Source organism: Oryctolagus cuniculus, chromosome 1 (assembly GCF_964237555.1).
Source record: "Oryctolagus cuniculus chromosome 1, mOryCun1.1, whole genome shotgun sequence".
In the NCBI taxonomy this organism is placed as follows: Eukaryota; Metazoa; Chordata; class Mammalia; order Lagomorpha; family Leporidae; genus Oryctolagus; species Oryctolagus cuniculus.
The window spans coordinates 49890931-49917146 of NC_091432.1; the positions used below are offsets into that span (position 1 = coordinate 49890931).

At 36.7% G+C, this 26216-nt stretch overlaps 1 protein-coding gene across 50 annotated transcripts in view; it reads left to right on the top strand.

Annotated features, from left to right (window-relative positions):
• The window catches only part of SOX6 (SRY-box transcription factor 6), a 647773-nt gene that overhangs the window by 271059 nt on the left and 350498 nt on the right, over positions 1–26216 (top strand). For all 50 annotated transcript variants that reach the window (XM_051833972.2, XM_070073077.1, XM_070073091.1 and 47 more), the window contains one exon: positions 13601–13808. In XM_051833972.2, the coding sequence (XP_051689932.1) occupies positions 13601–13808 (208 nt within the window). The remainder of the gene's footprint in view (positions 1–13600; positions 13809–26216) is intronic.

Sequence of the window (26216 nt, forward strand, 5' to 3'; positions counted from 1 at the left end):
CTTTTGTTAATGCAGGTTTTAATGAGATGACATATTTATTTTTTACCATATTAACCTTTTAAGGATTATTTTGGAGTTACCACTTTCCCATAACCCTTAGGCATTATTTTTTTAGGCAATGCAAATTGAGTTCAATAGTATATCTTTGTGTAAACCACATTCTCAAATCCAAAGTATAAATTACAAACCTTTCTAATAAAATTTTACAACCAGGTTGAAATTAGAAATTAATATTTATGCATTCCATTTATCTTCTTTATATTTCATTAGCACCTGAGAAAATGGAAAATGTTGTTTAATAAAATAACTGGAAATTATTTTGCAAACTTTTGCTTTCACTATAATTTAACTCTGATTTGTTTCGACTGCCAGTGTCCTGAGAGTTCAAAATCCCATGTTCTCAAATCCAACAGACTTCTGGGAGGAAATATGCCCTCATTCATGCACAGAGCAATCACAGTAGTATAACAGATGAGATTTACTTTGAAATGTGAAGATTTGTAAATTTATATGGCAAGTAACTTTTATTGAGAAGTTTTTTTTAAATAAGAACTGTAATGTTCAGGATTAAACAAATTTAATCTATGAATAAATTGATAAAATTTTTGCTCTTGAATTCCAAATTAATAATTGGCCTTCAATTGTATTAATTTATTTTGTACCTGGTATGCTTTTTATTAAAGATACCTCTCTCATTTGTATTCTCTTACTGATTTTCTTGTGTGTAATTTTATTATTTTTTTCTGAAATTGACAGTAAGATTACAGTTCACCTCTTTTTTTTTTTTTTAAAGATGTATTTACTTATTTGAAAGGCAGAGCTACAGAGAAGCAGAGGCTGAGTCAGAGAGAGAGACACACACACACAGAATCTTTTACCCACTGGTTCAATCCCCAAATGGCTGAAACAGCTGGAGCTGAGCCGATCTGAAGCCAGGAGCCAGGAGCCTCCTCTGGGTCTCCCATGTGGGTACAGGGGCCCAAGAACTTGGGCCATCTTGTAATGCTTTCCCATGCCACAGTAGAGAGCTGGATTGGAAGCGGAGCAGCCAAATCTTGAACCAGAGCCCATGGGAGATGCTGGCACTGCAGGTGGTGGCTTTACCTGCTACATCACAGTGCCTGTTCTTTTGACTACTATTCTCCTGGATGATATAATAGGTCAAGGAACAAATCTTTTGGTGTTTGAAAATTAACAGAAAAAGAAAAATTCAGACCTTTCCTCTCCCTTTCCAGAGAGAAAGCATAGACTCCGTGATTGTAACTGAGCTTTCAGTCTAAGGTTGTAAAATGCCTTCAGGTAGGGAAATGAACAGCTTTCAGAAACTGGAGCCAACTGATGGCAGATTTAGGCTGCTTACTGCTTTGGGCTGAAGCGGTGTCATTTTGTACCTAGTTTCCATTATCTTGGAAATGCAAATACAACAGGATAGATACAGGTGAATGGGTAGGTGGATAGATTTTTATTTATTTATTTGACAGGTAGAGTTATAGACAGTGAGAGAGAAAGACAGAGAGAAAGGTCTTCATTGGTTCACTCTCCAAATGGCCGCTACAGCTGGAGCTGTGCAGATCCGAAGCCAGGAGACAGGTGCTTCCTCCTGGTCTCCCACGCAGGTGCAGGGCCCAAGCACTTGGGCCATCCTCCACTGCCCTCCCGGGCCACAGCAAAGAGCTGGACTGGAAGAGGAGCAACCGGGACAAGAACCGACACCCATATGGGATGCCGGCACTGCAGGTGGAGGATTAACCTAGTGAGCCACAGTGCCGGCCCTAGATGGTTGTTTTATAAGCAACATGGGCTAGAAGGAATCATTTATGTTCTACTTGTTCTAGTTGTAAGAACTTAAATCAGAGAGCTAGAGGTTCATTTCCAATTTTTTAAATTTTGAAGTATTCCCTGGTAAGCCCATATGTATTTGACATATTCGAAAGAACTTTGAAGGCTCTTTGCAGTACAGTCCTCAAAATTGGGAATTTTCCTGGGTAAGAGCTAATGAAAAGAGATTGTTGAGCTTGCAGAGTGACTTTGAGGACTCATCATAATTACATATGAAGCCATTTGTTTTCTCATCTCTCTTTCCCAGGCAAGCTTTACCACGAAAGGGCTTCCCTGTTGGTAGACTAACACCCATAAAGAATAAATAGATTTGACAAACCTCAGTTGGGCTCTGGTACTTTCCAATGTCAAGATTTGTGAAGCGCGAAGAGCATATTCTGAGCAATTTTTTTTTTTCATTTAAAGTATACTAGTTGCCTTGTTGATTGTAAAAGCAACAATTGCTTTTGTAATGTATTGTTGTGTCTCAAATGGGGAGAAAACAAAGCTGCAAAGGAGGAGAGCTGGAACACGTTCTAGGATCGGACTAGAGAAAGTAGTTACCCCCAAAGAGAAATTCTGTGGAACCATTTGAGACTCCCTGTGCACAGAAACTTCCTCTGTAAGAACTGTCCAACATTTCCAACTTCTGCAAATCCCTAACCTTACCCCCCTACCATGCCTTTATGGAAAAACAAACAAACAAACAAACAAACAAACAAAACCACCACATTCCTTTTTTGTTCAGTGGAAATATTTTCCCTGACATTACTTGGAGGTTAGAGGAAAGGATTAGCATAGAGCCTGTGCTCATTTCTGTCAACACCAATTTACTACATGACCTTAGGGAAGTCACTCTCTATCTCTGAACTGCAATTTCCTTATCTCAAAAATAAAAGATTTGAATTATAATTATGAAGTCTGTTGCCACTTGTAAATTTCTTGGTTTCAACGTTAAAATTGTTTTAACCAATTTTAGCCTAACCTGATAGCCTTGTTTCAGTTGAGTATCACATATAAGGTATTTTGACCACTAATAAATTTCCAGGTGAGAATAACTGCCTGGAGTTGGTTAGCAGATCAATCAAACAACACTGGACCTTGATAGAATGTTGCAAGGAGACTCACCATCAGGCCTCTGTGCCTTAAAGTGCCTCTTAAGTATTGTTTCCCTACTCATGCATTAGATCTTTGAAACATTGTATGTCTAAGACAGAGATAGTGAGCCTTAATTTTTGTTAGGCAGTCTTTTTTTTTTTTTTTTAATTTATTTGAGAGGCAGAGTTACAGACAGACAGAGGGACACAAAGAGAGAGAGAGAGAGAGGTCTTTCATCTGCTTGTTCACTCCCCAAATGGCTGCTACAGTTGGGTCTGGGCAGACTTGAAGCCAAGAGCCAGGAGCTTCTTCAGGGTCTCCCACATGGTTGCACAGGCCCAAGTGCTTGGGCTATCTTCCACTGCTTTCCCAGGCCTATAGCAGGGAGCTGAATTGGAAGTGGAGCAGCTGGGACTTTATCCTGTGCCCATATGGGATGTTGGCGCCACAGGTGGAAACCTAGCCTACTACAAGACAACACCTGCCCCTGTTTAGATTATCTTGAGTACTTTCAGTTCAGGGTACTACTCTTTAAGAAAGAGAGAAAGGAATTGGATCATAGTCAGAGGAGAATGATCAGAATGGCTTAACCATGGCTTCTGAGGAAGAAATGAAGGAAACTGGGATGTTTCCTTCATAGATACAAAGGGAAGATCCAAAGGTATTACTATAGCTGAGTACATATATTGAAAGGGCTAACATTCTGAATGTTTTCATGAGATAGAACTGTAAGTCAAAAAATGGGTTTTAAATTCCTGGGAAGGGGAATTTTGTTCACTCTCTGAAGATAGAAAGGACTCCTATGGGGGATGCTAAGTCCTCTATTAATGGAAGCGTTCTTAGAGAGGCCAAAAAGTTACTTGTCAGGAGTATTTTAAGTAACCACCACAACCCCTATCACCCAATGAACACTTGTTATATAATAGTTATTGTTCTGAGTGTTTTATTTTTAGGAATTCATGTAATTCTCATAACAGCCTTATGAGGTCATTTCTTTTTTTAAGATTTATTTATTTGAAAGGCAGAGTTACAGAGAGGCAGAGGAAGAGAGAAAAAGCGAGAGAGAGAAAGAGAGAGAGAGAGATAAAGCCTTCCATCTGGTGGTTCACTTCCCAGATGGCCGCAATGGCTGGAGCTATGCTGATCCAAAGCCAGAAACCAGGAGCTTCTTCTGGGTCTCCCATGCGGGTGCAGGGGCCCAAGCACTTGAGCCATCATTTACTGCTTTGCCAGGCCACGGCAGAGAGCTGGATCGGAAGTGGAGCAGTCAGGACTCGAACCGGTGCCCATATAGGATGCTAGGACTGCAGGCGGTGGTTGCCCCTAATTTAGCATTTTTTTAAAATGTGATCTTCTTTAAGCTAATGCTCTTCCTTAAAATGTATCATATTAAAGAAAAGCATACTTTGTTTCCTCTGGGAAAGAACCTATGGATATTAGCAATTTAGTCTTTAACATACTAAAAAAAGTTAGATTTCCTTTGTTAGCAAGAATGAGTTGGAACCTAGATTAGGTAAATCTTTTCTGTCAGTTAATAACACTATAGCACAGGAAGTCTCTTTTATAGTACAGGTTTTGTACTATAGTTTTTGTTCATATAAAGTTATTTAAAATGGGGAATAAAAAACTCCACATCTATAGACTATATAAAAATATATACATAACTCACATAATATGATAATAGCACTCATCTGAAACTTAAATATAAAAATGGGAAGGGCTAGATGGAAGCCATCTGCATTGGCAGAGATAATTCACCAGTGACATGGTCACTCACATGGTCAAGTTGCCAGTGCATGGTGATTTAAAACAAAAACGTTTTGTTGGTTTTATTACTGCTTTTTACTTCTTTACAGACATAAAATCCCCTTAATTTCCTCCAGGTAAAGAATACCAGGGACATACCTACAGTTAAGCAAATTGGGTGCATTATTCACTTTAGTGAAAGGGGCACATACCACAGGAAATCATGAAATGTCTATAAGAGAGGCCGGCGCCGCGGCTCAATAGGCTAATCCTCCGCCTAGCGGCGCCGGCACACCGGGTTCTAGTCCCGGTCGGGGCGCCGGATTCTGTCCCGGTTGCCCTTCTTCCAGGCCAGCCCTCTGCTGTGGCCAGGGAGTGCAGTGGAGGATGGCCCAGGTGCTTGGGCCCTGCACCCCATGGGAGACCAGGAAAAGCACCTGGCTCCTGGCTCCTGCCATCGGATCAGCGCGGTGCGCCGGCCGCAGCGCGCCGGCCGCGGCGGCCATTGGAGGGTGAACCAACGGCAAAAGGAAGACCTTTCTCTCTGTCTCTCTCTCTCTCACTGTCCACTCTGCCTGTCAAAAAAAAAAAAAAAAAAAAAAAAAAAAGAGAGAAATGTCTATAAGAGAGTATTAGATTGAACCTATTTCAGGATTTGACCTTTCTTTGTGTGAAGTTTGCTGTATATTGGGTGCTGTTAGAAATCAGTAATGAATCTGTGCTGCTTTGTCTTCATAAACATTATAAGGAGAGTGAACTAGCACAAAGATAACAAAGATAAAGTTGTAATTGAAGAGACCACTAACTCGAATAGAAAACCAACCAACAAACCAGATGAAAAACTGACAACATATTAGGCAATAAGAATGAATGTTTTTCATTGTCTTGCTCATGGGTGCAAGGAAAGTGTATGAAAGGATAATATTCTGTCTCACAATCAGATTGGGCCACCTGTAGGGAAATTGATTCATGCTACTTGGAGAGGCCATGTCCCACTCATTTCTCTCAGTTGCCATGACTTACACTTGCATATGGGTTTCTTCTCCATTATATGTGCAAGATTCCATTCTTGACCTATGCTCTCTGACTTTCGATTCCTGACATCTTATCTGACTTTTGCAACCCCAGCCTACTGCTCTCCTGTTTGCAGTATGGTTGCCAATCTGCATTCTTTGTTTAGGTGTGGTTGACAACCCAGCTGAATCAGATCAGTAATGTACTGTAACTGCTCCTGGACAGAACGGGAATAATCTATATGCAGATAGGATAAATGACAATTGATAATGTTCTTAGAAAAATGTAGTTAGAAATACTAAGGAGCTTTGTTAGCAGCCAGAATTTATGGAATTTGTTTGGGATGAGCATTAATAATGAAGAGATTAATGTAGTTTAGTATTAACTATCACACAAAGATGAATGAGTATGAATAAAATATTGCAAATAGTACCAGTTGTTTTGACTGTATTTCCAGAATTGAAGATTGAAACAAAGGACAATTGGATAGAGACCTTTGAATTTAATAAGGGTAGCTATCATTTGCTGAGTACTTGTGTACTAGGCACTGTACTAAGGGCTTTATGTGTGATTCATTTCTCACAGCAACTATTTGAGGACATAATTATAACTCTGTCTTATAAAAAAAAAAACAGCGTGCACCTCCTATTTGCTTGACTACAGGCAAGTCTTGGTGACTCATTACTGAATAGAATACAGTGACATTTGTACAATGTGATTTCCCAGGCTAGGTTAGAAACAGTGATCCAGCTTTCATCTGACTGTCTTGGACCCCTGAACCACCATGTAAGAAGTCCAGCTACCCAGAAACCAACACACTGGGGAGAAGAGACCATATGGAAAGATTACAAAGAGATAGAGGAAGATGTCCAAGAAATCCTAGCTATTCCAGCCCAGAGCTCTTGAAGTGTTCCCAGGCCAGACACCACATCTGTGAGTAAAGAGCCTTTGAGATGACTCCAACCATTGCCACGACTTAACTGCAATCTCATGAGCAATCTTGAGACAGAACCACCCAGCCCAGATGGCCCCAAATTCCCGACCCACAAAAACCATTAAGCGTAGTAAATGATTGTTGTTTAAGTACTTTGTTTTGAGAGGACGTGTTATGCAACAATAAGTAGATAATACAAGCTACTTCTTGGTAGTTCTAGATTAAGGATACTAGCAAAGTATGATTTTAGCTTCAAAAGTAGATAAATCTCTCTGAAAATGTAAGGAAACAAAGATTTCCAGATTTAGAAGGTAGGCATGATTGGAATTAGAACATCTTTTACTGTTGAGAGTGTTATTTTTATTTTTTTAAAAACCTGTGGAATAGAAAAAGCACTGGATTTGATGTCAGAAAACCTGCACTTAGATTTTAGTTCTGCCAGTTCTACTTATGAAGCATAGGGGAAACCACTTAATCTTGCTTAGTGTTGGTTTCTTTCCTGCTGAAAGTGAAAATGCGGAACTCACAATTTAGTTGTTGGTGACATTTTTAGAATAACACCTAAGGGCCAGAGTGTGTCAGAGGAGGGTGATGAATCGTCTGGAGAAATGGGTATATGAAGCAGTTTCACCTAGAAAAAGACTGTTAATTTGACCCTTACTTTAATACATTTGAACATGTAGAAGAGGAAGTAGACTAATTTTGTGTGTTGTTTAAGGGCAAACAGGAAACAATGTATTAAAATTATAAGTGTCTTAGTTCCTGTCTGCTACTATCACAAAATACCACAGAGTGGATACTTGATAAACAATAAAAATGTATTTATCTTAGTTCTGGAGACTCCATCAGGCTCAGTGTTTGGTGAGGGCCCAGTCTCTGTTTTCAGGATGGTACCTTATTGCTGCATTCACTGGAAGAGACTCACAAGCTGTTCCTCAGGTGCCATAGCATGGAAGGGCAGACAGGGCTTGCGTAGTGTCCTCCAGCCCTTTTCATAAGGTCACTAATCCCTTTCATGGGGGCTCAGATCTCATCGCTGAATCCCCTTCTGAAGGCTGCACCTGTTAATGCTATCATATTAGGTCTTAGGTTCCAGCATATGAATTTTGGGGAACACGTACATTAAAATCAAAGCAATAAGAATCTAGATTTTAACTTACATGAATATGAGCATTCTCATTTAAATAATTAGACTTATTAGAAAATATTCTTCAAGTTCCTTCAACTGCAGAAATATGAAGGAGAGAAAGCTGCTAGCTATTTTTTTCTAGACTTGATACAGAGTTACTGTAATGTACTGACTCTCTAGACATCTTCAGGAAGGCCTAACATTATTCTCTTATTTTTTTCTTTTACTTCCCTAAGCATCTGTTTATAAAATGACTTCTGTTTTTCTTTATTACATCAAAAATATGTTTGTGGAAGAAAAATTAGAAAACACAGATCAACAAAAAAGGAAATAAAAATCACCAATAATCTTACCATTATTTAGAAATCATTATAAATACTTTCGTATATATCTTTCCATCTGTGTGTGTAGGGGAGCACACTCACCTTTATGCATACATATAAAGACTAGGTACTACAGTGTATCCTTTTTTTCATTTAAAATATGTTTTTTTGGTGAATAAATTACTTTAAAACATTTTTGGGTATTCACTTTCAACTTTGAAAATTGTATTTATTTTATGATTACAATATATTTATAATAAGCATTTAGAAAATGTAGAAAACTTCAAAAAGAAAAAATCTATTATCTCAACAAGTAAGGGACATAAACATTTTGTTGGATATGCTGGTCTCTTTTCTTCTGTACATTATTTTCTTTAAAATTTATATTAATGTTTTTTACTAACATCTTTTTTACTAATTATACATTAGGAATGTTCATCCCCATGTCATAAATTTTCACTATAATATGATTTTCAATGATTCTAGCATGTGAATGAAACCATAATGACCTCAAATAATTGGACATATAGGTTGCATCTAATTATTCATCACTGTAAGCAATACCATATTCAACATATATAATATTATTTTTAATGGCTGTGTAGTATTGAGTTGTAAAGTATATCATCAATCCCTTATTTTTTAATATCTCAGTTCTAAATATTTTGCTTAAATAATCCTGTCATTGTTAGAGCAAATCTTTACTCTTAGTCTTAGCTTTTAGTTTTTCTTGACATATTTGATGAGTAGTTGTTGTTTCAAGTTCATATAGAAGGAGGAGGCATATGGAAGAAACATGAGAAGTAGTTCAACCACCTAAGAAATAAAGTTTAGTTTCAAGTAGTATTATTACCTAAAAAACTATTGATGAATGTTATTATTATTTTTATTTATTTATTTAATGCTGAGTTGCAGTATGATTAAGTGCTTCAATGCATAGTTTGAGTGGGTAGCAGGATGGTAAGGCCCGATGTAAACAAGGAGGGCTGCTAGGATAAAATGCAGTTTATTCTGAACTCTCGAAAGCATGTTGGGATCATCCTCAAAGTGGATGAATGGGGCATTGTGGCAAAGTGGGTTAAACGGCTGCTTGGAATACCACATCTGTGTTGGAATGCCTGGGGTTGAGTCCCATCTACATTTTCCAACAAACCTGCATCCTGGGAGGCAGCAGGAGATAGCTCAAGTACTTGAGTCCCTACCACCCATAGGGAGACCAGGATGGAGTTCCTGGGCTCCTGGCTTTAGTCTGGCCCCAGCAAGGCTGTTACAGAAATTTGGGAAATGACCCAACAGATGGGAGATATTGTTTCTCTCTTTCTCTTTCTGCCTTTCAAATATAATAAATGAAAACAAACAAACACACTAAAAAGTAGGACATTCTGGGGGAAAAGAACAAAAGAAGCAAAGGCTCAAATCTTTGAGTAATTTAATATTTTCACTGTACCATAATAAGACTGTTTAAAGTCCTCTGATTGCCATTGCCGGGCAACCAGTTCTATATAACAATCCCGAAACATCTGAGCAATATTTATTGCAGTATGTTTTGTTTTTAATATTTACTTTTCTATGCTTTCACACACTGGAAATATCTTCACTGTGAAAAGTGAATTCTTTCTAAAAATAATGTCTGATCATCACTTTCTGGTACTATTCTGCTTTATCCAACATCTACATATAGTTTATGTAATGTTTTTTTTTTTTTAAGATTTATTTATTTACTTGAAAGTCAGAGTTACACAGAGAGAGTAGGAAAGGCAGGGAGAGAGAGAGAGAGAGAGAGAGGTCTTCCATTGGCTGGTTCACTCCCCAATTGGCCACAATGGCTGGAGCTGCGCCAATCCAAAGCCAGGAGCCAGGAGCTTCTTCAGTTTCCCACGTGGGTGCAGGGACCCAAAGACTTAGGCCATATTCCACTGCTTTCCCAGGCCATAGCAGAGAGCTGGATCTGAAGTGGAGCAGCTGGGACGCGAACTGGCACCGACATGGGATGCCAGCACTGCAGGCAGTGGCTTTACCGACTACAGCACAGAGCTGGCCCCTTATGTAATGTTTTTAATTAATTTCCAGTGAAGTTGTCTTTAAATGGTCTGAGTTGACAATGCCTTAGTTCTTGTATTGGGACTGGGATCTTTTTCAAATAATATTTTGAAAATTTTGTTTACTGTTAGATTTGATGGGGCAGCTGAGGATTGAGGAAAAACAAATTTATATTAAATTTACTTTGAATAAACTAATATTCACTAACTCAATGCCCATGTATTCTGCTTTTTGTGATGTTCATGTATTCAGCCCTGTTTTATAGTGGTTGTTTTCAAAAAGAAGATCAAAAGAAGAGAAATAATTTCCTTTACATTATTTTAAAAAGTCACAACTGAACAGCTTTCTGAAATTTGTTTATAATTAAGTCCCCAGTATAATGTGAAAGCAAAGCCCACTTATTTACTGCCTGCTCAGGAAGTAGTATTTTTTAGATTGGGGCCAGGGCCTGTGCATCCGAGTTACTTGGATGTTCACTAACATTCATATTCCTGGTCCAGGAGACTGCAAGGGAATCTGCATCTTAACATACTTACTGGGAAATTCTGCACTTTGAAGTTTGAGAATCACTGCTTTAGGGAAATATTTTCTCAAATCTCTTCATAGCTATGTGGCAACGTTGCATCAGGACTTGACTGTTAATATTATTAGGTGTCCCACCTCAGTTTGTGTTTCATAGGACCTACTTTGTTTTTAGAAAATTAAAAATAAGCTCTTTTTTTCTTAAGAAATTTTACATAAAAATTACACAGTAACCTACAGATCCTTTGTCAATTTTCTTTTTAAGAATTTGGTAGTAATGACTTCATATAAGATAGTAACCTGTTGTAAATGCATTGAATTATGTGCCGCTTTTAAAAGGCCAGCATTTATTAAGTTTTAGAACGTTAAAAAGTAATGTCCAGAAATGGTAGATTTCACTCCTTTGTATTGTTCCTAAGGATGTTATAACTCATAACTTAAGCAATACATGGTTTTATTTATTGCCTGTGTTGGTGCTTTGGTGACATATTGCAAGTAACTCTTGGTGGCTTTCTTGGGGAAAATCATGACTTTTCAGTCTCTTGCTGTTTGCTACCCAGTAGTCTTGAGCCACTTTGCGTAGATTATGGATCTGAGCCCAGTGTAGGTCATCACTGCGATAAAGAACCTGTGGTTACTCTCTGTGGCGCAGACTGACAGTGACTATGAATGCATTCACATGAGTGACAAGCTAGGAACGTGGTACTACAAGACAGTAACAATGAATAAATACAGAAAGAAGTGGTACCCCACAGAGCCTTCATACTCTAAGAACAATCTGAAGTTTGAGGCTGGAGAACCTCTCCTAGCATGTTTCAATTTCAATCAGGGAGTGATGGAAAACCTTCCTTATTATGGCCCATGGTGAGTCATTTGTAGGTAACCGCTTCCACATAATACTGTTTTGGCTTGGTGTTTAATCCCTTAGGTTGAATCAGGGTTTTCTTTCTGGGATATGATGTGAGGATAATTTGCTTTTGAAAAGGAAGTAACTGAAGCATGATTAATCAAATGGTGGTTATTGATTCCTAAAAGCCTCAGTCAAAATGCCTTTTGCACACATATCTCTGAGTTTTCATTTGCACCAAGTGGAGAATGAGATGGCCATTCCAAGGAGCTATGTACTAACCATGACTGGCATCTAAAAGAAAGACTTCTGCATCACTCCACAGAATTATTGTCAACATTAAATTAAATAATGAAGGAAAGAGGAGATCTAGGGGCAAGGTAAAAAGGAACTGTCTCCCTTGGTCTGCCTCACATAGTTTGTCTTTTTCAGTTTGTTTGAGCTGTTTTGTTCTGGGCATTATGCTAGTAATGGGAATGCAGAATAGATTAATATTTTGTTCACAATATTTAAATAGCTTTATTTAGATACAACACCCCCATCACTTAATTTACCCATTTAATGTATACAATACAATGATTTTTTAAAAGTAGATTCAACAGGATTCATAGTATTTCAGATCCAAGACTCACATCAGTGCTTTTTACCTCACAATTCCTTGGGTCCAGAGGGAAGAAAAACCCCCTTGGCCCCATTCCTAGATCTTCTCCTTCCTTCAGAATAATACTACTTTTGATCTGCAAACCACCGCCTCATCACTGTGAGCTCAGCACTATGCCTAGGTGCATTACAAAGGCATCTCATTTTATGCTCACAATAATCCTGAAAAGAACTTTCATCCCACCTTATATATAACAATAGTATCCAAATACCTAGCATTTATTCAGTTCAATTACATCTAATTTAACTGATGTAGAAACTTACTCTTCTGGACTCTTTTCTTCCCCTATCCTCTGAAAATTATGACATTGCTCTAGATTTTGAAGTTTGCTGGGCTTCTTTTTTGAAGAAGGGAGATAAAGAAGCAATTGGGATTTTTAAGGTTCTGGTGAGAATCACAAAGCCTAGATGCTTTCCTTTACACTAAAAAAAAAAAAAAAAAAAAAAAAAAGAAAGAAAGAAAGAATGAACGAACGAACAAGGAGAGAGAATACCCTTGTGCAAACAGGAAAGGTCAAGGGCCAAATAACAGTTGCATTCAAACCCCTCAATTCTGATTCACAGTGATAAAAGAAAGTTTTTTTCTTCCTACAAACTTTTAAGTGTTTGTTATTTTCGACCTAATATTTGCTTTTTCTCCTCAGCTGATGGCTCTGACCCTCTTATCAGTTAGCTAACGTCTCTGTACTATGAAGTAATTACTGTGCAAATTTCTTTTAATAAACTGGTGCTTTGGTTAAAACATATTTTAAATGCTATAAGAAAACTGTGCTCCTATCTACTAAAATATCAGTGGTAAGGATAAGGAATACAAAGAGGTTTCTGTAGCTTAGGAAAGATGAATAGCTAGCAAAAAAAATAATTCTCCCCAAACCTCAGCATACAAAAAATATTTAGGGTGGTTCACTTTATGGTACTGATTTAGATATTTTGTAGATTTCCTGGTGAACAATGGATATTAGATTCTATGACTAACTTTTCTGCTGGCTTCATATCAAAGGAAATTGATTTAAAGTTTTATATATATATATATATATATACACACACACACATAATTTTAAGATATGGGAGGAGTATTGCTAACAAAAGTGCCCAATTAAAAGACAAACTTTATGCTAATTAAAATGTTAATAACTATTCGTTAAATCTAGACTATTTTAAATGAAGGGTGTAAGTGAACAAGAAGTTGAAGTGTCCATTTTTGAATCTTAGGCAGCTTTTCAAAGAACTGAAATTAGAATCTGCAGTTTCGGTTTAGCCCCTTTGATGATTTCTTCTTGAATGTTGAGGATTGTTTAATCAGAATCGTATTTTTTATTTGCCTTACTATTACCTTTTTATTTATTTATTTTTTGGTTAGTTATTTTTCCTATTGAACATCATGTACTGTCCTTTTGAGTTTAAGATTTTCTGCCAACGGCGTGCAAAGAAGCTTGTCTTCTAATGGCTTTATTTCATTTTTTTTTTAGGAGTCAGAGAATAATAAGTTATGTTCCCTATATTCCCTCCGAAATACCTCTACCTCACCACATAAGCCTGACGAGGGGAGTCGGGACCGCGAGATAATGACCAGTGTTACTTTTGGAACTCCAGAGCGCCGCAAAGGGAGTCTGGCCGATGTGGTGGACACACTGAAGCAGAAGAAGCTTGAGGAAATGACTCGGACTGAACAAGAGGGTATGTGTGCCCTTAACTGTCGGGCCTTTTTCTTCTAAAGATTTCAGCTCTTAAGAAGAAGTGCGTGCAGCTTCAAGGGCCAGAGAAGTGCATAATTGGCACTAGCTAGGCAAAAGTTACTCTGCGGTTACCATGGTGATGGCAGATTGTGATCCATTAGGAGTGTTAAGCAGATAGCTCCATTTTTCTAAAACTTTGTGTGTTTTATTTGGTTTTTATGATAACAAATCAAGGTTTTATACTGACTGTAAGCTTCACCCTGGAAAAAGGTAGTAAGGGAATTTTCCTCACTGCAACTTTGTCGTTTATTTTCCCTTATTTTCTTTTGGCAGACAGTGAATATACCAACTGTTTAAAAAAGTAAATAAGAAGTTTTAAAAATTTATTTCAAAGCAAAAAAAAAAAAGATTTTCTAATTTCCTTTCCTTTTTTTAATAAACATTAAACATTTATAAGAATTCCATTATTTTACCTCCATATGTTGTAGAATGGAGAGTTAAGGGCTTCTGATATTGTTAAAAATTAAATGTTCACAGGTGAGAGCTTTGACACTTGACATTTGCTATAGCTTCCCACTTTTACCTTCTCTCCTCTGCACAAAAGTCTACTCAGGTTCACCTAGGTCTAAAGGCAGATAAAAGAGGATTCTCCAGTAATATCGTTAAACAAGGTAAATCAGGTCTAAGTGATTGTTATCCTTCGTATATGCTTTTGTTTTTTTATGTACAGATTTTAAGCCTTAAAATGTAGGCTAATTAATGGCTCTGAATTTATTATTCACATTGTAAGTTTTAAATTCAGACCTCTGGAAAATTGGTATTTGATATAAAAGAACTTTTTTCTGTAGCTTAATTTTATTTACTTAAGGACTCAGAAAGTTAAAAATTTCAACTCAATTTTGTGTGGAAGTCTTTTTAAATGTACTGCGTGCGTCCTTGTTTTACTAACCAGGTTATGTGGCTTAAAGTGTAAATACTTTTTGATGATTCAGCGTTATGATATAGACTAGGAATTACAATACTTACCCAACAATTATGGACCCTGGGTAAGTTTTCAATCTTTGTGAGCCACAGAATTTAAAATTTGGTAAGGCACCGATACCTGATTTGGCAACTCAAACATTTTGAGAATTAACTATAATAATGGAATGTAGACTATATAAATTTGAAGTGTTATGGTAATTATGATATTATAAATGTCAATTATTTTTTCACTGTGCATTAAAGTAATGTTGCCCCTAGATATCACTGAAATAATTAAGAGTCTTTGACTTTATGGCTATTTCTCTCTCATTACAAACTTTAGAGTTCTTGTGTCCACTTGAGATATACCACCTATCTATTTTGCTGTGTGTGTATTGGTTTCTCCACATTCAATATCAGGTTATGTCCTGTTGTTTTTTCTGTGGTTGTTAATAATTTCTAGCTTGTTCCTTATATGTATCTGTAGATTATGAAATTAGGTAAGCAGGGCATTCTGGACCACATTTGAAATATGAAAAAATGTATTTTGAGTGAGTTTCTGTAAGATTCTGGGTAATACCCATGATATTCAGCGTGTGAACTTCATGCTGACCTTTCCTGCTTTTCAGAGACCTCAGACCTCATTTTCCTTATTCTTGGTGGTGTTCTGGGTAACTGAGGTTGCTAGATCAGCCACCTCTGAGTAAGTGAGATTGCAAGATTATTTGGCAATTCAATGAAAAGATGCTTTCAGTTGAACTGAAAGTTCAAAATACTTTGGAGAAAATACTTTAGAGATATCGTTAATGTAAAACTATAGAAATTTGCTTGTGATTTTTTCTGCATTACAAGGGAATTTTTTCTTGTAAATATGGTTAATGTTCTATTCTTCCTCTGCACAAAAGAAACACTTGCAAGATGAGACTGCTCACTTAAAAGTACTTTATCACTATATATTTTCTAGCAAAGATTTTTTTTACATACTTTATACACATTTTGGCTGCTTTTAATAGTGCCTATGTTTTAGACAACAGAAAACCAGGAGTTTTTAGTGTATGGTAGTATACGTAATATATTAAGTACAAATATGAAGTTGTAGAAAACATGCTGCTCATATTTACCAATCCCACAAATCTGAGAGGAGCAGTAAACATGATATGTGAAAGAAACAAAACTCAAAAGGTTTTAACAAACTAGAAATAGGAACTTAAAGCCAACCTATCAAGGTAAAATTTAATAGAACTTATTATCCAGTCCACAGATTGTAACCAGAATTCCCAGCTGCACAAGTAATTATTGAAGAGAGTTAAAATAACAGCCCTATGAATAAAGGTGACAGAAAGCATGATGGGGTCAGTGTGGTGAATACTGCCAAAAAATTGTCAATGTTATTCAGTCAACATTGTTAGAAGTACAGATTGTGGTATTCAAGATGAGGTAGTCCCACTCCCACTGAACTCCCTACTTCAATTTTGGAATACTGTGTTGAGTTCAGAATTACCACATTTTAAGAGTGACTCAAAAGTATTAAGATATTCTTAGAGAATAGTTGGCATGTTCACATACACAAGATTATTAAGATTATTTAATAAAAGGAATGGTTGAAGGAATTAGTAATATTAACCCTAGAGAAAAGAGGATCAAGGATGGCATGATGGTGTCTTCAAAGATTAAAGTTACATAGAAGAAGGATTTTGGTTTTATTCTATTTAACCCCCTGGGGGTAAAGTGGAAATCAGTGGCAAGAAGTTACAAGGAGGGTTCTGCTTTGTGGCATAGTGGGTAAAGCCACCACCTGCAATGCCAGCATCCCATGTGGGCACCGGTTTGTGTCTTGGCTGCTCCACTTCTGATCTGGCTCCTTGCTAATGGCCCGGGAAAAGCAGTGGAAAATGCCCCAAGTACTTGTGCCCCTGCTACCCACGTGGGAGATCTGGAAGAAGTTCTTGGCTCCTGGCTTCAGCCTGGTCCAGCCCCTGCTGTTGTGGCCATCTGGGAAGGAACCAGTGGATGGAAGACCTCTCTGTCTCTCTCTCACTCTGTAACTCTGAGTTTCAAAAAATCAATCTTTAAAATAATTTGTGATATAGTAGAATGTGCTGTTTATCTTACTAATGCATGAAAACAAAATCTAGTGGAGGGGCTAAAATGGCAGAATTTTTTTAAAAAAAGGATGTATTTAATTGAAAGGCAAAGTGACAGAATAGAGAGAGGGAGGGAAGGAGGGCAAGGGAGAGAGAGAGAGAGAGAGAGAGAGAGAGAGAATCTTTCATCCTCTAGTTCACTTCCCACAACAATAAGGGATGGGCTAGACTGAAATCAGGGTGCCAGGAACTCCATCTAGTTTTCCCATGTTGGTGACAGGGACCCAAGGACTTGAGCTATCATCTGTTGCCTTTACCAAGTGCCTTAGCATGAAGCTGGATTGGAAGTGGAATAGCCAGGACTCAAATTCTCATTCTTATTTGTGGATGCAGGCATCCAAAGTGGTGACAAAACTTTCTGTGCCACAATGCCCAGTCCATAATACCAGAATGTTGATGAGTGATAAATTTAAGAGATAATTTGGGATGTCTACAAAAAATATACTGTGATTGGCCGGTGCCATGGCTCACTAGGCTAATCCTCTGCCTGAGGCGCCGGCACACCAGGTTCTAGTCCCGGTCAGGGCACCAGATTCTGTCTCAGTTGCCCCTCTTCCAGTCTAGCTCTCTGCTGTGGCCTGGGAAGGCAGTGGAGAATGGCCCAAGTCCTTGGGCCCTGCACCCGCATGGGAGACCAGGAGGAAGTGCCTGCCTCCTGGCTTTGGATAAGCATGGTGCGCTGGCCTCAGCGTGCCAGCCGCAGCGGCCATTGGAGGGTGAACCAACGATAAAGGAAGACCTTTCTCTCTGTCTCTCTTTCTCACTGTCCACTCTGCCTGTCCAAAAAAAAATATATACTGTCATAGAAAAACCTATTGTGATACTATTGGTGACAATGTCACAGGTATAATGGATACCCTGTGGTTTGTTGTTTGAATCCATAGTTTAAGGAAATGCAAATTTCAATTACAAGTTGATAAAAAATAATTTTTCCCAGCCAGGTTCATAGATTCCCTGAATCTATCCATGTCTCTTGGTCTGTAAACTCAAAGTTAGGAACCCCTAGTCTAGATATGTGGAATACCAATAATGAATAAAACAATAATTTTTAAATAACTTTTTTTGTAAGAGTGATAAGATATATACATATATGTAATGAATGCAATGTCTAATATATATGGGAACTAGGTAAATAAAATATGAGAGTTTACAAGATTGAGAGATGCCTTCTGTCTAGGAAGCCATGGATATGTTCTGTAGGGAAGTGGGTCTTAACTGGTTTTTGGAGAATAAAAGCTTTGTATAGATTGAAGTGGTGGGGATAGACATTTCAGTTAGCAGAAATAGGTAGAGAACTTTAAACAGCCAACAAGTCAGATTATAACTTACTAGGATACTTGTGGGAAATATGAATGAAAAATTACTATTCAGATCCTAGAAGCCCCTTAGTTTTTGGCTATGGAGTTTGAATTTTATATAGAAGTTGATAGAAGAACCACTGACTATTTTTTTAGAACAATAAGGTGATGGATTAGAGCTTCCCTTCAGGAAAGTTCATCTGGCAGCCCTATGGAGGATGGATGGGAGCAGGGAGAGACATTAAGGAAATTGTTTCAGACTAGAGATAATGAGGGCCTGTACTAAAGCAGCAGAAATAATAAAGAAGAAGGGTGCATATGGAAAAGATATTAAGGTAGAAAATTGTTAGGACTTAATATTAACTTTGGAGACAAAGAAAGAGGAAGAAGTGGTTCAAAGGTAGCTCAGAAATTTTAAACTCTGGGAGAATAGAAGGGTAGTAATGTAATTAATAAAAAAAGAAGTAGAGGAATATGTTTTGGAGATGGGAGAAATGAGGATTTTTATTTCCTAATCAGAATTTGATATCCTGAGTTTGAGTCCCAATTTTAGTCAACATTTTGTAGGAATAGTTTGTAGTAACAGCATAATAGAATACATAATTACAAAAAGATCATTAAAATGTTTTGGATAAATTTCTGATTCTAACACAGTATTTTAAGTATAAGGAGGTATAATAGCTTCACTGGTATTTTCCTGGCTTTGACTTTTTTTCAGTTTAGAAAACTTTTATTTAATAAATATAAATTTCAAAAGTGCAACTTTTGGATTATAGCGGTTTTCCTCAACATAATCACCCTTCCACCCACAAACCATCCCATCTCCTACTCCCTCTCCCATCCCATTCTTCATTAAGACTCATTTTTAATTATCTTTATATACAGAAGATCAACTTAGTATATACTAAGTAAAGATTTCAACAGTTTGCACCCACACAGACACACAAAGTATAAAGTACTGTTCAAATACTATTTTTACCATTAATTTACACAGTACAACACATTAAAGACAGAGATTCTGCATGAGGAGTAGGTGCACAGTGACTCCTGTTGTTGATTTAACAATTCACACTCTTATTTATGACATCAGTAATCACCCAAGGCTCTTGTCATGAGCTGCCAAGGCTATGGAAGCCTCTTGAGTTCACAAACTCTGACCTTCTTTAGACAAGGCCATAATCAAAGTGGAAGTTCTCTCCTCCCTTCAGAGAAAGGTACCTCCTTCTTTGAGGGCCCATTCTTTCCACTGAGGTCTCACTCACAGAGATCTTTCATTTAGTTGTTGTTGTTGTTGTTGTTTTTTTTTTTTTTTTTTTTTTTGCCACAGTGTTTGGATTTCCATACCTGAGAAACTCTCATGGGCTTTTTAGCCAGATCCGAATGCCTAAGGGCTGATTCTGAGATCTGGCTTTGACACTTTAAAGCTTCATGTCTGTCTCCTCATTTGGGACATGTGATCTCATGAGACATGAGAACTTTCAAATGGATTAACTACCTACTAAAACTTATTGGATTCATGATTTGAGGGGCAACTTAATGATTAATTGATAGACAAGCTTGTGTGGTTGACATAATAAATGGTGATCTTTCTTGAGACATTCTTGTCTTGGATAATGTTTTGATTTTCTTTATCAGATTTAATATCTCCTCCCTCATTTGCCCTCAGATACAAGAACTCATCTATAAAGATGATTGTGGTCCATTTAAAAACAATGTCTACATGATAAAATAGTAGCTCTCCAGGTTGATGCTTTGGACAATCAAAGAATAACAGCAGGCAGATGCTTTGGTCAGCCAAATAATTTTTCAGTTTTTAAACTGCCATTTCTTCAAGAAATGACTTCCCCTGAGCAGTGATTTGACTAGATTGCTGAAAGCACCAATGAACAAAGGTTGAAATGTCCTTCTGAAAGCGAGGCTTATGGGAACACATGTCTTTTGAAAATGTAACTTTGATTTAGAGTCATAGATAGATAGATAGATGCATAAGTGGATTGAATGATCGAATGACTGAATTTCCAAATCTACCTTTAAAAATGCTGTTGATGGGGGTGGGTGGATTGTACAGAAAGGCTTTGATTAATAGATTCAGGTTAAAAATGCTTCCAAGCTAAAAATCTTTTAGCTGTGATTAAATGACGAGTTTTAGTTATCCTTGTATCACCCATCTTGTTGTCAGTGTAGCTGGGCTCTAACATAAGCGACAGTTGTCAGAAAATGAATACTTTAAAAAGGACTTCTATATCTAAATACATATATTTAATCAGAGAGTCCTTTGGCTTCTGAAAATAAGTTGTCTAATGAGAATTTCATTTGAGCAGCTGCGACTGAGGAGGTCAACAGGCACTGCCTAGGAGAATATGGCCCAGCTGGTTAAATCTGGTTGTTGTCGTGATTTAAATGGTCAAGTGCTGCTTGTAATCCAGGACCGTCTGTTTGTAAAGGGAAGAGTGAGTGTTTCAGCATAATGTACAGCTGTTTTAATCTCTCTTTAATAATAGTGCTTCAGCCACTATCATGTCTGTGTATCATACTACTAAGTATATGATCCTAGGCAGAGTGAACTGGTTTGGGTCAGGTTCTGGAGCCCTCTGAGATTGCAGAGAAAAGGGATACAATGATAAAACTCACTTGTCTAACAAAATGAAACTTTCTGATTCTTTTGGCTCTTTTGAAAGACTTGTTATTTAGTAACTTTTTTTTTTGTGATCTGAAGGGAGTGAGGAAACTTGTTAGGTAGAAATAGAATAAACAAACTTTTAATAGAGCCAACTTAATGGAAAATATGCAGAGCTTAGGTACAATCCATAGGACATACATTGGTCAGAAATTAGAGTCTGAATTTGTCTGGTGGAATTGTGTGCATCAAGCTATTAAGGTGATGAAAGTATGTGGATTCATTTTGCTGTGCATGTAGAGAAAGGGCAGCAGCATTTGAGCTTTGGATTCCTAGTGGGATAGGCTTTCCAATGGATTATGCAGCTGTTTCTGAGCACAAAACTGAGCATGTGTTTATGTGTGTATCTTATGGATTATTATCATTATTCATGTCTCTAAACAATAATTTGTATTTCTACATATATATTCATTGCAACATTTAATTTGCATATATGTTGGTATATTTTGCTTATCTGAAAACTTTTGTTATATTTAAGGTATACAGTACAGTTCAAACAATGAGAAAAACAATTTTTTGGAGTATGTTTTTGAGTGAGCTAGATCTGAGTTTGAATCTAAGCTCTATAATTTAGAAAGACAATATAACATACTATATTGTACAATATAGACAATATAGTGTACTGTATTGTACTTGGATGTGATCTCTAGAGCTGGGTTTCCTGTGTTTGAATCTCACTTCAGCATTTATCAGGTGGATAACAGACAAGTTACGTAACTTCTCTGTGTCTCAGTTTTCTCAACAAAAAAATGGGCATCTTTACAGAGCTGACATAAGAATCCAGGTTATTAAGAAGATCAATAATTTATTAATGCAAATAAAACATTTAGAATCTTGTTAGCACATTGTAAGTAATCAATGTGGCTAGCATTATTTCCTAGTTTTGTGACTTTGTACAAATTGTTTAATCTTTTATGCTTTCAGTCCTACTGTAAAAATGGATAACTGATACCACTGTGAGGATTTGACATAATATAGTTTCTATAATAATTATTACTATTGTAACTAGTATTACTGTTATTTGTTGTTATTTGAAGAAAGTTTTTCAAAAGAGAAATATTACAGGAATCTCTTACTACACCACAGACAGAATCATAGGAAATGTCCCATGGTGTTAAGGGATTTAGCATTTGGCAGCAATGATGTTCTTGTGTTCTGGAAGAGCAATTCAGTTTAACTCTCTTTTCAGCCTCTCTGGAAAAGCTGATACTAAAGTTTCCCCATTGGAAGCCAATCTTCCCTGCTGAGGAATATGTGGAATGTAATGTTGTCAGTGAGGGAGGTCGGTGAAGTTTTGGATGAGGTTTTTAGATAGTACCCAGTTAAGAGTAGTGTGTTCCTACTAACACAAAAGTCTAGATACCAATGTACATTTTAAAAGTTTTAATGTTCCCTTCCTGCTAGAATATCATAAAAAAACTTTAAGGTACAACTTATGGACATTAGGCTTTTACCACTATTCTGATCAAAGGTTGTATTGGTTAAGCATTTAGAATATCCCAGATCCAAATCCTTCATTATGTTCATGGGAGAAATAGAAAAAGTTTTGGATTTTTGCATAAAAATGCATTAAAAATTCATTGCAACCCCCCAGAATCATTATTTCAAATAAATTGTAAGTTTTAAGTCATTTAAATACTGAAGTTCCCCAAGACCACTCATTCTCATGGTAAAGAATCAATCAGGTGTTGAGAGCAAAGCTGATGCAACTTCATTTAAATTATTTTTTTCTTTTTAAAATGAATCGTTCCTCCCAATGATATTAATGTCCTTGCTCCAGTTTTAAAGAATTTGTATTCACAGAAAATGCTTGTCTTGTGACAGTTTTAAATAAACAGGTATTTCCTGAAAATATCATAGAATTATACTTAGGGACTCTAATCAAGAATATAAGAATTTTTGAAATATGGCAAGAATTATTTTAGTATATTTTCCATACGGTATATTTGCTTTCAGATGTTTTAGAAACTGGTCATCCTCTTATACAATTTTATGAAACATACAGTTGGCTGGCGCCGCGGCTCAATAGGCTAATCCTCTACTTAGCGGCGCTGACACACCGGGTTCCAGTCCCGGTTGGGGCGCCAGATTCTGTCCTGGTTGCCCCTCTTCCAGGCCAGCTCTCTGCTATGGCCCAGGAAGGCAGTGGAGGATGGCCCAAGTGCTTGGGCCCTGCACCCGCATGGGAGACCAGGAGAAGCACCTGGCTCCTGCCTTCGGATCAGCGCGGTGCACCGGCCGCAGAGCGCCAGCCGCGGCGGCCATTGGAGGGTGAACCAACGGCAAAAGGAAGACCTTTCTCTCTGTCTCTCTGTCACTATCCACTCTGCCTGTCAAAAAAAAAAAAAAAAAAAAGAAAAAAAAAAAAAAAAGAAAAAAAGAAAACAATTTTATGAAACATACAGTGAACCAGAATTCTTTGAGCCCCAGATATTCTGGCAATATTTTACTTATTTCTATTGCTGTTGTTTTGCAAATCCCATTTACAGTGTAGGCAATACTCTTTTTGAAAATTTTTATTCTTTATTCTAAATTGTTTGATTTTTTAAAATTAAGAGTTTATTTCATTTTAATATAATTTTTAGAACCTTAAAGATAATTTTAAAAAATAAAAACAGTACTACTGTACATAACACTGCCAGTGGTTTAACTATAATACTCTTTTTTCTCTTTTTATTTATTTGTATATTTATTTATTCATATTTTTACTCATTTATTTCTGAGTTCACTAATACTGAAGCATTTAATCACATTCATTTTTTAAAGTGGTAACTATTTTTAACATTTTTCACTGAATCTTCTTTTCAACTTCTGCTTGTGTGACTCTGCCTCAAAAAGATGACTTCAATTTCTTGGTCCATTTCTGTCTCCTCAGGATTAAAAATTCCTTAAGACTTTCTATGAATGTTGAGATGTGAAGCAGAGAATTTTTAAAATTATTTTTCCTCTTAGAAAAGTAGGAAGCTAACATTTCATTGTTTAGGAAGAAGATACAGCTTTCTAATGGCTAGATGAAAGTACATCCTATTCTCATAGGCTTTTTGAACTTGTGAAGTTTGAGTAGATCATTAGCATTTTGTATTTTTCTGTTGAAAATTCAAAAAATTGACTACTTCAGTATTTATTCTAGGAATCTCAAAAAGAAATAGTGAATAATTTTATATTATTTATCCTTGCAATATGCGTATAAAATCAAAAGAAAAAATGAATATAAAAGTGGTAAACTTAAACATTGGTTTTTATTATGTAATAGTATCTATATATTTGTACACATACTAAATAAAAACAGAACAAACACATGTGAATTCATCCACTAATTTGATAAAAATTACTAACATTGAATCTAACTAAATTTTCTTCACTTGCCCAATCTTTGCTTTTACTTAGACTGTTACCAGGACTTTATATCTATCATTACCTTTCCTTTTTTTGATTTAAAATAATTTTGCATGTGTCCTAAATAATATAATGTTTAGCATTGTTTGGTAAAAATAATGTAACACTGTAACCTTCCGTCAATTGCTTTTTATACTCATAATTGGGTTCTTAAGTCAGTTTTTCTGTGTGAAGATTTACTTCATTTCATTTTGTATAATGACCTGTGGTATGCTATTCAAGAATAAATTCTTCTGTCTTTTGACTTTTGGCCTTTTTTCCAGTTTTCTGTTAGTACAAACAATAATGTTATGAAAATTCTTGTACCTGTCTTCTGATACACATGTGAGCAAATTTATTCTCTGAGTTGTTTCTCTAGGGATGGAAATGATGTTGAAAAAATTTTGTACTCTTTTTCAATTCTTTGAAAACATTACACAAAGAAGTTGCTCCGAGAGAGAGGGAGAGAGAGAGAATTTGTGTCTGTTATAACCCATGAAAGCTTTAACTTTACTGTCTGTACTTTTTGGTTCCACCTTCATCAAAATGTCTAGTATAGGTTTCTTTTTTTACTAAGCTTTTCAGAAACTCAACAAGAGCCTTTGATGGACCCTTCACTGCAATTTCCCTTTTTTTCTTTTGTTGTATCTTAACAGAATGTCTTCAGCCCTTCTTTCAACTATAAGGACAAGTGTATTGTTATTTTCCTACTGGACCATGATTACTAGGTTTGTTAGGAAACACTTTTCCTGCTTCGATGGTCTTTATTGATGTTTTCAGCTTAGGGTGTGGTTTTAGTATTAGCGTGATTCCTGATCTCTAACAATATCAAGGTCACAATCACTTCTTCTTAAATGCTTTCAGCAAATTTAACATAACAAACCTGTTGATTACTGCCTTACTGCTACTATATATTTGTGTTTTTTTTTAACTTTTATTTAATGAATATAAATTTCCAAAGTACGACTTATGGATTACAATGGCTCCCCCCCCATACCATCCCTCCCACCCACAACCCTCCCCTTTCCCACTCCCTCTCCCCTTCCATTCACATCAAAATTCATTTTCAATTATCTTAATATACAGAAGATCAGCTTAGTATACATTAAGTAAGGATTTCAACAGTTTGCTCCCACACAGAAACATAAAGTGAAAAATAATAGATGATTTTTTTTAAATGATGATGAAATCAGATCAGACCTATTGTCATGTTTAATCCCAGTGAGAGTCAAGTTGGGAATTGATAATTTCTTTTTTTTTTTTTTTTTACAGAAGATCAGTTTAGTATACATTAAGTAAAGATTTCAACAGTTTGCACCCCCATAGAAACACAAAGTGAAATATACTGTTTGAGTACTCGTTATAGCATTAAGCCTCAATGTACACCACATTAAGGACAGAGATCCTACATCAGGAGTAAGTGCACCGTGACTCCTGTTGTTGACTTTACAAATTGACACTCCTGTTTATGGCATCAGTAATCTCCCTATGCACCAGTCATGAGTTTCCAAGGCTATGGAAGCCCCTTGAGTTCTTCGACTCTTATCTTGTTTAGGCACGGTCATAGTCAAAGTGGAGGTTCTCTCCTCCCTTCAGAGAAAGGTACCTCCTTCTTTGAAGACCTGTTCTTTCCACTGGGATCTCACTCACAGAGATCTTTTTGCCAGAGTGTCTTGGCTTTCCATGCCTGAAATACTCTCATGGGCTTTTCAGCCAGATCGGAATGCCTTTAGGGCTGATTCTGAGGCCAGAGTGCTATTTAGGACATCCGCCATTCTATGAGTCTGCTGAGTATCTCACTTCCCATGTTGGATCACTCTCCCCTTTATTCTATCGGTTAGTGTTTACTGCTACTATATATGAGATTACTTTTTCAAAAGGTTTGTAGAAAAATGGAATTAAAAGATAAGCTTGTTTTGGTGCAAAAAAAGTGTTGAAATTCAAGCAATTTT